This window comes from Syngnathus acus, chromosome 6 (genome assembly GCF_901709675.1).
Source record: "Syngnathus acus chromosome 6, fSynAcu1.2, whole genome shotgun sequence".
NCBI classification, from domain to species: Eukaryota; Metazoa; Chordata; class Actinopteri; order Syngnathiformes; family Syngnathidae; genus Syngnathus; species Syngnathus acus.
The window spans coordinates 13,013,577-13,027,338 of NC_051092.1; the positions used below are offsets into that span (position 1 = coordinate 13,013,577).

The following is a 13,762-nucleotide window of genomic DNA, read 5'->3' on the forward strand; positions in this document are numbered from 1 at the left end:
TTTTGCTTTCGTGGTGAAAAATGACACTTAATTGTGGGCACTTCATTTGAAAGACTTGCACAGTGTACAGAGCCCAATTTGACCATACACTGCCAAACAGAGCCATTTCATTTCTGTCCACGTCATACATACTAAGTATTCATACTATATCGTAATTTGCTAGAGAACAACATACAAGGAAAAAGCATTAAAGTAAAACAGTTCTTGTGAATCCCGATGGCAAGATTTGACTAAACTAGAACAAAGATACAGGCCCGGCTAAAAATTCTATTGACTAACACGATGGGAATAAAGTCACACCACACAGAATGTCTTTATTTGTCATGTATTTATTTGTATTTTCTTTTGTAATTGTTTTTGTCTGTATTATTACCATCTGGTTCATTCACATTTAAAAAGCAGTCATTGACCAGATGTACTGAGATTTGTTTTATTACTTTTTTTTTTTTTACAACTATTAGAGGCCCCATGGAGACTGAAAAAAGAAACACCTGCATGGTTTTCTGGATTTTAATTTGTTCCTTTGTCTTTCTTTCATAGTAATTACAAAAGAGAAGAAAATATATATATAACAATAATCATAGAAAGGAGATTTGGAAGGGGAACTTACAACCGGAGGACAGACAATCACAAGTACACGACACAAGTACCTATTTAAGGCGAGAAATCAGACATAAATTCAAAGAAAATCAAAATGCATATGGAGGAAGGAAAAAAATGAGCACAGATGAATTGTAATACTAAATATAGGTAGAGAAAATTATGATTTTCTAGAAACTATGAACATGATCCAAAACAAAAATGTTTCTTTTTTTCGTATCTCTTAAAAAATAATTACATGTAACAGAGAAAATTTGGCAGGGTCGATTAAAAATACTGCACATACAATACCTTGTTCCACTCCTCTCCTTCATCTTGCTTGCCTTTCTTTATTTAATAGCATATCCCATTAATATTCTGTTCCCCCGCTGCTGCTAATAGCCACACCCAGTGGTGCGATCGTTACACTTTTACATGTGAGTGGCAAATGACACTTTGATTGGCTGTGATGTGGAGATGTAGCTCCCCCGCCGGCTCCGGGTCGGGGGCCCCGACTGAGCCGAGAGATCCTGCCGGGTCTCGGTCTCACTGTGCGTGCTGACTCAGTGTGTGGTTCTGGAGCGGAGGGAAAGAGGGGACAAGTGAGAATACATGATGGGAGAAATAATGGGCTCTGCGCACAATGTTATTTTCTCGACACCCAATAACGTACGAAGAGGCGTACGCCGCCTCTGACTCTGCAAACCTGCCAAATCTACAGACAAATTACAAATTAGTAGAGGGACGTGTTAATGCAGTCCCTGTGAAAACTCTTTCAACTTGTTAAAAAAACAATGTCTTCTCATGTTAGACTTATGTGTGGAAAAAGAATCATGTGAGATCCTGCTGCTTCACACGCACAAGCGCACACACTAACACACACTAACACACACTAACACACACACACACACACACACACACACACACACACACACACACACACACACACACACACACACACACACACACACACACACACACACACACACACACACACACACACACACACATCTGCCCATTGAGTCCCATGTGGCGCCCGCAAATCGGCTGCAATGGGGACCTGAACTGATAATCTGGATTTGTTGGTTTGGAACGCAAAGCCATCACATCTAAAGCAGGGGAAATACTGTGTGTGAGAGTGTATGTGTGTGTTTGTGTGCGCGCGATGGCAAGATGATTGGAAAGATTTCTTTGGGAATTCATATGTGTGTATCCGAGAGAAATTTCTTTTCCGATGCTTTTCTCCCGCTCTCCTCTTTTCCCTTGACTGTACAGCTTGTCCTCATGAAACGGTCCTTATCGCTCTCGCTTTCACACACACACAGATGCTGAAGAACACTATTCCCAGTGAGACTTTCCCAATCAACGCCCACTTGCACCCCAGCTCCCATCAGCACCCCAAAAAAGCAGCTTCCCCCAGATTAATCACCCTGGCTCACAAACGGGACATAGGGGAGGGAGAGAGAGAGAGAGAGCGAGAGCGTACACACAATACAGAGGAAAGGAGGGCCAGAAATGTGAAGGATTATACGTGGTTTTGGGTGGATAATACTTATTTGTCATTCTGTGGCCCTTATCTTGCTGAGCATGTTCCAGAGAGCCCTATGTTAAGCATGACAGAGTGCACGTACGTGCGCATGAGTGTGTGCATGTGTTTTGAGAGTATCCGTCACCGGGCTTTAGAGTCAAAGCTCGAGCCTGTCCAGGGAAAAATAAAGCATATTAATGCTACACAGAGGCACGCACACGCACACACACACACACACACACACACGAACAATGACCATCACTCTATCGTATTATCCGTCCACCCATCCGTCTGTCCATCCCCACACAAGTCCAGAATGAACCCAAAAACGTCAGAACTGTGTCAGAGGTCCACATGCTAACCCATCACATTGTAAATGATCCCTCTGTCTCTCACTCTCACTTTCCTGACCATCTGTAGTTCTCCCTCCAAGCCAGTGGAGGTCAGGCTGATTCCTCTTTCAGACCGACAGAAGTCCTAGTCGTGCTTCCACTAGCGTAACACCACGTCCTCTCCTACCTTACGTCACACTTGACCTCTTAAAGATTGCAAATGGGAGTGGTCTGAGGCAAGGCAAGGTAAAGGAAGGAGATTGGTGGGGTGTGTGTTGGTGTATTGATTTGTAGATGGCGCGAGGGATGGAGCATAAGGGCAAGGGGAGGAGAGATGGAGGGATACTCCCTGGAGGGAGAGCAGGAGGAAGATGATCAAACAGGAAGCCACTGTGACATGGATGATGCCATCATATGACAGCAGGGGCAAACACCAGCTACCATTTCCTCATTTGTATGTGTTGCTGCTGCAAGTTGATCATCCTGCCACTTAAATGTTGTTAGTCACCTGAATGTTGTTAGTCACTTAAATGTTGTACAGAGGCTGAGATCAAATTCCTGGTTTGGCATGCACAAACTTGGCCAATAAAGCTGATTCTGATATTGTAACCGGATTAATGGGCGGTTTCCCTTTATATTGAGGACTGGTCTTTTGGAGAAAAATAATAAATAGCACCGCATCAGCCCAAAAAGACACCGGCCCGTCTGCCAGATGGCCAGTCCAGCCCTGATGGTAACACTGCATATAAATATTATGGAAAGATAATATTCTGATGAAAATGTTTGTATGTACACTGTCCTCAGAAGAGATGTCTTCCAGGCACGACTGGTCCAGTCCATATCGAGGCCTGTCATTGTTTTTCCTAAACTGCTTAGAGCGAGCGTGTGGAAAGCCAGCAGAGCCCCGAGCCCAGGGGAAATATGGCCTTGTCGCATTACCTACGCACACCACTGCCAGACGCACACATGGGAATGCATTCATGGCCTTGCACTTGCAGCTAAGAGCACATGCATGCACACACACACACATTTATGCACATTGAATATGGACAAACACACACAGCAACACACAAGGTCTCCTGTGGAAAGGTAGAAGGGGACGATGTAGGGAGAGAAGAGGAGATGGAGATAAAGAGAAAATGTAATCGGCTTTGTCGTGCACTCTCATTTCTCTTATCTTCTTCATTGCACACTGAATTCCTGTGTGCGCATTTGTGTTGGCTTCTGTTGTCACTTTTGCCAATTGTGTGTGTTCACGCATTGATCATGTCTAAAGTTAGAAAGAGCTCCGCTCACGTCTGGACTTTTTATAACAGGCGAACGTTGACGACATTGCTTGAGTGTGCGGAGAACAAGCCGAATGATGACTTTGAGTCACTCAGTGTGTGTGTGTGTGTGAATGCTACCCTCATGTATCATGGAGTACCTGTCAGTTCATAAATGTGTGTCAAATGCATGTATATATGGGGGTAATTGGAGGCATTCCAAATCTGTGTGTGTGTGTGTTGCCCTTTTTAACAGTAAATGAAAAATCACCTCAGTGGCCTTGTGGTCTTCCTTGAGTTCAATGTATTTATAGTTGAGTTGACATTCTTCCAACAACGTGCTTCGGGACAAGCAGATGGGCTAGCCTGCTTCCTCTCCTCCCTGGCTTGTCTTTGGCCCCACCCGTCCAGGACAGGATGCTGCCTCGGGAGCTGCTTGAAAATAAACGCACCCGCCTGCACTCACTTACACTTCCGTGGCTACCTTGGTGACTTGTCCACATGTCTCCCTGTAACTCGTCCATCTCTTCGGCTAAGTGGTAAATGACACACGCTCGTTAATCCAAAACATGGGTTTCGCCCTCAAATGAGTCACGAGCAGTCCTGATTTTCTCCTCCTCTGGCTCAGTCTGCGTGACCTTCTGTTTGGAGTCTTTTTCTCCCATGGGGACTTCCCCTCCCCTCTGCCCCAGACAGTAAGTACTGGTTTGGACCAGTAAACACACCAAAAATACACTCACAGCACGAAAGGGCGCGTACCCAAAACCGTAACACGAGAGGCAAAGGCACGCACTGTTCACCCCCCCACCCAAACAAACACACACCTCCGCAGCAAAGGTGTGAGCGCCTTGCTGGAAGCCATTACACAAAGGAGGAAGTGACCTCACTTCCAGCACAGACAGCAAATCACACCGGAACATCACATGACAAATTTGAGTCACACCAAGAGCGTCAACGGATCTTCGGCTCAAGTTCTACCTTCTTGCACACTTACTCACACGGACGTGGATCATAAAGCACGCGCTGTGATTTCACAGCCAGCAGCAACACCAAACATTGTCACAACCCACACTCAGACCCAAACATAGCAAAGAACACATCAAGCGGATACACACTATTGTGGTTCAGCCGCAAACACATCTTTTATTATTCAGTTAGAGGGAGACGGCGAGGCTCTTTTGATTGGACGCACATATTGTTCTCAGATATAATTCAAACACCGATGATTATACATTAAAGATAGGTGGACATCAAGTATAGCTAGACGAGCAGGAACATAGCAGATATCTGTACAAACAACCTGCGCAATTTAAAAAATAAAAGAATGGCTCAAATGAATGTGTCATCCATTTAGAATACAAAACACGTAGTGCCAAATGAATACATCTTTGAGCATTGTTACGATTCCAAAGGCTAAATATTTCATAGTCTCCTTAGATTGTGTCGATGTACCTCCGAGCTTTGGCCTGTGAGTATAAAACCAGTAAATGTTCTTTCATTGCATCTAAAAGCATTACAGTGTGTGCATGTAAAACTATAACATTCAAAAGTGCAGGGGCGCAGCATAGGTGGAGAGAAACAACCCACGTACAAAACTAACGACCCCCCCATCCATTCACTTATTTATCTGACCAGCGATCTACCCATCTAGCTCTGATGCAATATTAACTAGCGCTAAAGGAGAACAACAGATCCCAGGGAATCAAAGAGAGCCATGACTGGGGAGTTTTAGTGATGGATGGATGGATGGATCAAGGGAAACTTTCAGGGCATGCGGCTGCACAACAGCACCCCTTAGAGGCCCTGGAAAAACAACATGATGTAGAAGTGAATCAGGGAAAAGGAAAAAAAAATTGACAGACAGAAAGCTAAATGAGATCTAGAAGGACCTCGCTGATCAGGCCAACAGCATTTCTTATTTACACAGCCTCCCTCCGTCCCACACACAAACACCCATGCACAAAGACACGCAGCAAAACATTTCTTATTTACCAGCTTATGTCTGCACTATTTATGTGGCACCAGGGAGTGGCACAGAGGAGAGGAAGAGAGGAGAGGGGCTAAAATATGCATAGGGGCTGCTTCTTCAGGGACGCACGGGGGGAGTCAGAGGCAGGGAGGCGGGAAGACAAAAAAAAAAAAAAAAACGTGAGACAGGGAGAAAGACCGGAAGAGTGGAAATGTATGATAAAACATGGACGGCCAGGGCTGGCATAATGACACTACCCGACCGGACTGTGTATGTGGAAGGAGGGGCAGAGTTGCAAGAAGGCAAAAATGAAGGGGTGAGGAAGGAATCAGTCTGAAGGGAGAGGGAATGATGCAGCGATGTGTCCATGCTGCAATGACCCCTGGGTGTGTGCGTGTGCGTATGTGTGTGTGTACGAGATAGAGGACGAGAGTGTGAGCTGAACATCATATAAACCCTCTGAGGGCTTGAAAGAGGCCAAAGCCTTTTGGAGCTAGCCAAGCAGCCGTCTTCATCCATCCGCACCTCATTAAAACACACACACACAAATAACCCCATTTTACTCACACACACACGCACAGACACGATAAATGCTAGCAGTGGCATTAACCTCCTTGGTAGGAGCTCTCCATCTCCGCCAGTCGGCCTTTCGGTCCAGCCCACTTAGAGAGCCCTCCTGTGGGACAATGGAGCTGTGGCACGGCAGACTGAGGCTGCAGGTTATCACAAATGCACACACCCGCGCACACACACTCGTGGAATGGCCACTAAACCGTTAATAAGGTGGATAAAGCCTCAAGTGCAGCAGCCAAAGGGGAAGAAATACAGTGAGTTGAGTGTCCCTCAAAAAAAAGGAAAGAATCTTTCATGACCTTACACAACCTTTTTGACTTCCGTATAAACTGGCATGGTGGATAAGACTGACTCGTTGTTTGTGTAGAACTGATTATTGATTGATTTGCTCATTGCAACTATGGTATAGAAACGTGAGGTTTCGGAGACTCTCCACCACTAAAAATGATATTTGAAAAATAGCAATGGGTGAATGATTTATGCTACCCTAAATTCAAGAGGTGGGCCAACTTTTATGATCAGTGTCACATTTTTTTACGTTATTTTTTTTAAATAGCCACATGCCAAGTTTTTCAAATGAGGACGTTAATTTTTTTTTTATAATTTTTTCAGATTTTTAAAATAATTTAAATATTGTTTTTTGTGTATGTGTTTTGTATTTGTGGAATTAATACAGTTATTGAAATACATTTTCATAGGTGAGGAGTCACCCGGGACATGTGCATAAATGAGAAAGGGATGTCAGCATGTGGACCGTGAGTTGTGTCTGTGTGGACATTAACCGTCAGGGTCCAATAGGTACCCCGCTGTCAAATTGACTGGCCGGCCATATGCCCACCAACATCAGTCCTACATCACTGCCACAACACGTGTGTCCGTCTTTTGGCTGCAAAGTAGGACAGTAGATTATTTATGTAAATGTCAATCAGCTACCATTTCCATATGACATTGTCAAGTTTTCATTTGTTGCTAATGGACCAAAGATCCCGGAGTTGTTAATGCTCCTGAGATGGCATGAACTTAAGAGATGACTGCTGTTCTTCAAGGGAGCTTTCAAATATCAATTAGGAAAAGTGCACAATGCTAGATGCCAATTATGCCTTCATGTTAAATAGCAACTGAGGTTTGTTAGTCATACAGTCATCCAATCCATTGGCAGCAATGATTGTGTCACAGAATACATTTAAAAAAAAAAAAAAGTATTTGCAGTGGGACCTTTAAATTTTGTTTGGTTGATTCTGCATCAATTATTAACACTGTCGTCTGTGCGCTGCAAAAAATGCTCATATTTACAATATCATAGTTTGCAAATAAAACGGTGGCATAAATTGTGTATAAAAAAAAAACTTTTTATATAGTTTGTAGTGCTTTAGTTATCGCATAAGTTGAAAAAGGTCAACACTTTGGGCTCACTGGTCTGGCGCGAGATGACATCGGTAGATAATGACGCGATGAAATGCAAGATTGGCGATTAACCTCATAACTGACCAGTCCACAGCTGGTCTATAACCTCCACTCGGGTGACTGATCCCATCGACCCATTGGAACACATGCATGCACACGCGCACAGGAAGAAGCCAACCTACCTGCAGTTCAGTCTGAAAGAAGAACTTCTGAGGACACTGCGAACAGTCGTATATTTTGTCCTCTTGACCGTGGACTGCAAAGATGTGCTGCTGCAGCTTGTTGGCCTGTACAAACACTGGCGGGAGAAAAAAAACACAGACGTCTCAACCTTTATGTAAAAAAAAAATTTTTCAACTGGCTTCAACTTTGCAAAAGTGCTCCATTGGAGTGACCTCTCGTTTAACTATTCAAGACAGCGTCTGATTTATTTACTGATAGACCTTACTGTAAAAAGTTTGTGATTATTGTGCGCGTAACAGATCATAAACAGTGACGTAGCTGTACAAATAATCACAGGTTGAAAGAAAATGCCAAAAAATGGGAGAGCAGCACATTGGATGAAGCAGGGGAAATAAGCAGAGAAAACAAGAAGAGCTATCCTCAGCAGACCTTGTGGTATTTATCAATAAATTATCCCTCTTTTTTAACTTTTGCTCCACTGTTGTTTCATAGAGTTTTTTTTCCTTTCTTTTGCTTCTCTTTTGTTTCAGTAAACTTCAGATTTTCACTGAGTGTGTATGTGTTGAATTATTAAGACTCCCCATAGGAGTGCTGGGCATTTTACTAATTCATAGGCCACCGAGGAATAGAGTTAAAGTTTAAAGCACTGCTGTGCACCTGGGGAACGAGCACACAACACAAAACTCGACTCAACAACTGGAGAAGGCCATCAGAGAGATGAAGTGACATGGGGAGCGTAAGTGCGTGTACAGAGAAGGGCGAAGAAAATGCAGATGGAGAGTCAGAACAAGGGAGGGTCAAAAGCAAATGTAGAAAACAGAGAGATTCGAAAATCAGAACATTGTGCATGATGTTAAAAAAAAAAAACATTAAACAGCAAAAAGACATCTACCATATTTGATGTGACACCATTTTGGTATCATATTCAAGGGTTCAAGGAACGTAAACAAACAACATAAAAAAAAACAACGAACCAAAAATGTACTTCTTGAACGGCTAATCAAGCACTTCCGTGTTCCCTACAGAATGTCCTTGAAGGTGAACGTGCACTGTTTTTCTCTCACCTGTGAAGCAGACGGGACACTTGAAGGTACCTCCCATGCCTTCGAAACTGTGTTCTATCAGGTGGCAGAGCAGCTTGGCAGGTGAATCAAACATCTGGTTACACAGCTTGCACTCGTGATTGATGCCCTCCTCTGCAAATAGGACACGGATACATATGCACGTTAAGGCTGGATCGAGCAATATGAAAAAAAAAGACATATTTTACATTTAATAATACAGTGTTCACACCAGATGTTTGAAACAGATACAACAGACAGCAACACAGTGAGGTAGTAACACAAGTACAAAGACACAGTCGCTCACTGCTTGAAAACTTTACAAGTGGGTTAAAAGTTGATCGAGAATGACCAGAGCAGTCATTTCAAATCTGAGTCCCTACAGATGTTCCATCAAGCTGATTACAGAGTGGATGCTAAACTAAATAAGTCCTAAGTTTGTCCTTAGCAGAATTTTCTACTCTGGGGTACATTTGTTTTGGGATACATCAGTCACATCCATCTTCTTGTCATCCCTGCCGCACGATGGGCTTTTATTTCCCATCCCCTGTCGCACGCTTAACAGCCGACGGTCCCAATGCTACGCAAGCCCCAACTGGTAATTGCCTGTCCTCCCCACTGGGGCCGTGAGTGATCTATCGCTATCCTGTAGCCACCCTTCCGTCTCTCGGTCCTCGTTATCCGACGGCCCCCACCGTCCGGTGTATCCCCCACTTAGCTCGTCGCTCACTTTATTTATCGTCATCCCGGTCCCTCGGTTGCTGATTAATTTGGACGGCCCAAAGCCCATTTACTCGTCCCATTAAATTTTGGGACAAAACCACCACAATTTAATGATATAAACGTATAACATTCAAGTTTTTATTTGAATTTTTATGAGTGCACATCTGCATGATTCGGTGCGTCACGGTTTTTCATAACGTGCTGTATGTTATCGCAACTCACAATTGCGCCGCATGCCTCGATATAAATGTATTTAAAAAAGGAGCCAGGCTGTTTCTTTTTACAAGGCCATGTGGCCATCTGCTGCCTGCATCTGCACTTTTTTTTTGGTTTCCTGCTTGAAGAACTCTACTTGGAACACCATAGAAAAAGTTAACGGCTTGTGTCTCAGTGTAATCGTTCCTCAATGCTCTCAGCACCTCTAAGAGATTAATATTAAATTTTTCGGACTATAAGGCGTACTTAAAATGACAAAAAAAAAAATTTGTATGCCATAAAATCAAGCGCGCCTTATGTATGACTATGGAACTGAAGTTGAAAAAAAAAAATGTACGGTACTGGTTTTCGTTAATTAAATGTTCCTTGATGGAAATTTCTCATTTCCAAATTTACAGGGCTGTTCATTGAGACTGGACCTTATAATCCGGTGCACCTTATAGTCTGATAAATACGGTAATAAAAATTTAAAATATAAAATCAAGACACTACTTGTAAAACATTATTTAATACATGTACTCCTGTGATAAGTGACACAAAAAAAAAAGCATTTATCAGTCAGCACAACAAGCTGCAGTCGATTGTGAGGCTAATAACATCTTCAGTCAGACATCCATGACACCCATACTGACAAGTACACACACACGCACACGCTCACACACATTGCCAGCTTTCCTTGCCTCAAAGGCCGACAAGGGTGCCCTAATCCTGCTTCAATAGTTGCCTGCATGTGTGTGTGTGTGTGTGTGTGTCTGGTGCCACAGAGGCTTACAAGGATGGTATGCTCCACGACTGGCGCCCTCCAAACATCACCCATACACGGCAAACCTCAAAGACCGCCGGGTTATGTGGGGCGCCAGAGTGTCCGAGGCCCGGCGAGACTGATACGAGTTCATTATCATTGACGAGGACATTGAAGCGGCGAGGGGGGAGTCACATGGTGGGCGGCAAAGAATGACAGACGGCATTGTAGTTTAATCAATTGCTTCACACTACGATTATGATAGTGTTTAAGAATATGGCAATTTTTTTAAGGACATTTGGATTTTTTCGATATTTAATCGGGTTGTCCGGAAGAAGGGCCTCCAACTACTATGCGGTTGTGTGTGCGTCATGAAAGAGTTGTCTTTTGTGACAAACACATTGTTTTGATCAGCATGTGTGGGGACGGCACGCTCGATATGCCATCTCCCCCTGAGACCGAGTCTGTGCACGAACGTTTGTGTGTGTGACTCATAGTGAGATGACAAAGTCACAGAGTATCCCGCCGTTACACTTTGTCTCACGGCGTGCATTTGACGCACACAAGTACGGGAGGCCCATGCTGGGGCAGAGAACGTAGGGGAAAGAAAGAGGGATGAAAGAGACCAAAAAAAAGAGGCAACCCGGGTGAAGGTTAATACTGGGATTCTGTGACAATGTATTTTAGGGAGATCTAGGATAAGACATTTCTGTCTTTTTCCACATATATAAGAAAAAATATTCACTAACGTTTGTTCCAGGAGTGCTAACAATTCTCATAATATTACTTTCTGGGCTTGATTGGTTGCCATGACAACGCCAATGACAAGCAGGGCACGAGGAAGACATTTTTACTTCATTTTCTCATTGGGGTTTACACTATTGAGCCGAACATTTTTTTTATTCATTATCTGGAAAGAATTTTTTTTTTTTTTTTTCGGAAGTTGGTGTTTGGTGTTATCAAGAAAACAAACAAAAATTTGCCAAGCTTAAGTCTCCTTCCCAAAACAGATATCTTTGTATTACCAGGATTGAGCTGTAAGAGGCAGCATGGTGCCACAGGGCATCGAGACCGTGGGAAGATACAAAGAGGTATAGTAATTGTAGTAGAAGAGGAAAAGAGGAAGCTAGCAAAACTAGTCTTGCTTGCTGTCACTCATTTGGTGAAAACGTCTTACATGTACTTGTCACTTTCACAGCGGCGAATAGCAACACATATCATATTGAATATGTTTATCATTTACAGTTGTCACAGCCATTTTTTGAGTGAGAAAGGGGGGGGAAAACATTCTTAACAAATCCCACAACTCAGGATAATTGATCAGGATAGTTTTTCATTTTAATATTGCCGTTGCTAATTTCGATTGTCAGGGAAAATGCTCAAATTTGGCCTGATTGTTGGTATCCGCGTTAGCTTGAGTCTCTCTCATCTTACCCTCCACTCTCTCTGCTAATTGACCAGAGGAGAGGGACCAGGTGGCATCACACACACACACACACACACACACACACACACACACACACACACACACACACACACACCACACACACACACACACACACACACACACACACACACGCACACACACACACGCACACGCACGCACGCGCACGCACACACGCGCACGCACACACGCACACGCACACGCACACACGCACACGCACACGCACACACGCACACGCACACACACGCACACTGAGTGAAACATGCAGCAGAGCATAAATGAGCTTGGCGGTCCCTAAGGTGGCTGCCTACCCCCTATTACATACCACACTCACGCAAGCACATACACACAGACACAAACGTCCTATCTTACTATAGACTGTGAAGCTCCTCAGGGTATTCAGGCACCCACTAACCCTAAAACCCCACGCCCCTTTTTCCTCTATTACTACCTCAGCAATGGCTGCAGGGGGTCCCTGGGGTACCAACCCTCCATTACTGCCCCTCCTTGCACTTGTCGAGCCCCTCCTTCCCAAAACTATTTGAAACAGTGTGTGTGTGTGGGGAAGAGATGTAGGCATGCGTGTGTGTTTGGTCTCTCGCGGCGCAGAGGCCGTCAAGGATGCCAGGCGATAGATGGTGAGGACAGCAAGGGGGACGGCAGCCAAAAGCGAGGCGCAGAGGGGAAAAGACGGATGCAGACGGGATGGAGGGAGAGAGACGGCGGGATGGAAGACATGAAGGGTAGAGGGGGGTACCTGAGATGGTGGGAGATAAAGTGGAGCCAGGAGGAGAGCAGTGGATGGAAGGTGGAGGAATAGCGAACTCTCCAGGGGCTTTGCTCAAGGTGTGTTTCCATAGCAACCAAGTGGAGGGGGTTGGGGAGGTTCAGGGGGTGAGATTGACCCATTGGTAGTGTGGGGGCTGGACAATACACGCACACAAAACCTGCTGCAGTGCTGGAGGGGTCCCAAGAGTACCCCCACCTTACTCACCCTCTCCGTCTCTCCAGCTCCCACACACACAAACGGAGACAAAGAATGCTGCAGTGTGGAGGTCCCTCGGGTATCCTCCACCCACACACACTTTCTCCCTTTCTCATTTTCTATCCCTCCTCTAATTCTATCACTCGCTCCGTGAGGTAAATGTCAATATTTTCATCATCTGAATACTCCTTATCTCTCTGTGTGGATTTTCCTTACTTTAGACTGAATGACAATGAGTGATTGTCCAACCTTTGAAAGCAGGGTTTGACATTGCGATAGGTTCATTTTATAGCCCATCGCAAAGCCAGCTCCCCGAAATAAAATTGCAAGCACAGTTCCGACACTGAGATTTGTGTTTGTACTTTAAAGAAGAGCGTGATTATAGTCTGCTAACTTCATGGTGTGTTTGTTTTTGGAATCCCTGTTGGGCTCCAGGCCCACGCTGCAGCCGTAGAAAGACAGCATGGAAACCAAGACGACAAACAACTCAACAATGCATTTGCTGTTGACGTACACGGCAAGTGAAGCTCGCATGATACGGTTATTAAGATGCCTCCAGTTAAAACGATTCTAGAAATGGCCAGGCTGTTCAGTTGCGAGCAGTGGGGATTTGTGTTCGGCATGCAAAAAGGTCTTTCGGAGCCGGCAGCTATCGAGGTTTTAGTTAAAGTAGAAGTCTTGTGGATCCGTACAATTGTAGCCTATTTTAAGCTACGCAACACTACAGTAATGACATTTAGCTGTACATAAAATATCAA

At 44.3% G+C, this 13,762-nt stretch overlaps 1 protein-coding gene across 2 annotated transcripts in view; it reads right to left on the reverse strand.

Annotated features, from left to right (window-relative positions):
- Positions 1–437: 437 nt before the first annotated feature.
- The window catches only part of znf423 (zinc finger protein 423), an 89,502-nt gene continuing 76,177 nt past the window's right edge, over positions 438–13,762 (reverse strand). For both annotated transcript variants that reach the window (XM_037255092.1, XM_037255091.1), the window contains 3 exons: positions 8,898–9,029; positions 7,833–7,948; positions 438–1,155 (listed from right to left, as the gene is read on the reverse strand). In XM_037255092.1, coding sequence (XP_037110987.1) covers positions 1,126–1,155; positions 7,833–7,948; positions 8,898–9,029 — 278 coding nt within the window. In that variant the 3' untranslated portion in view covers positions 438–1,125. The remainder of the gene's footprint in view (positions 1,156–7,832; positions 7,949–8,897; positions 9,030–13,762) is intronic.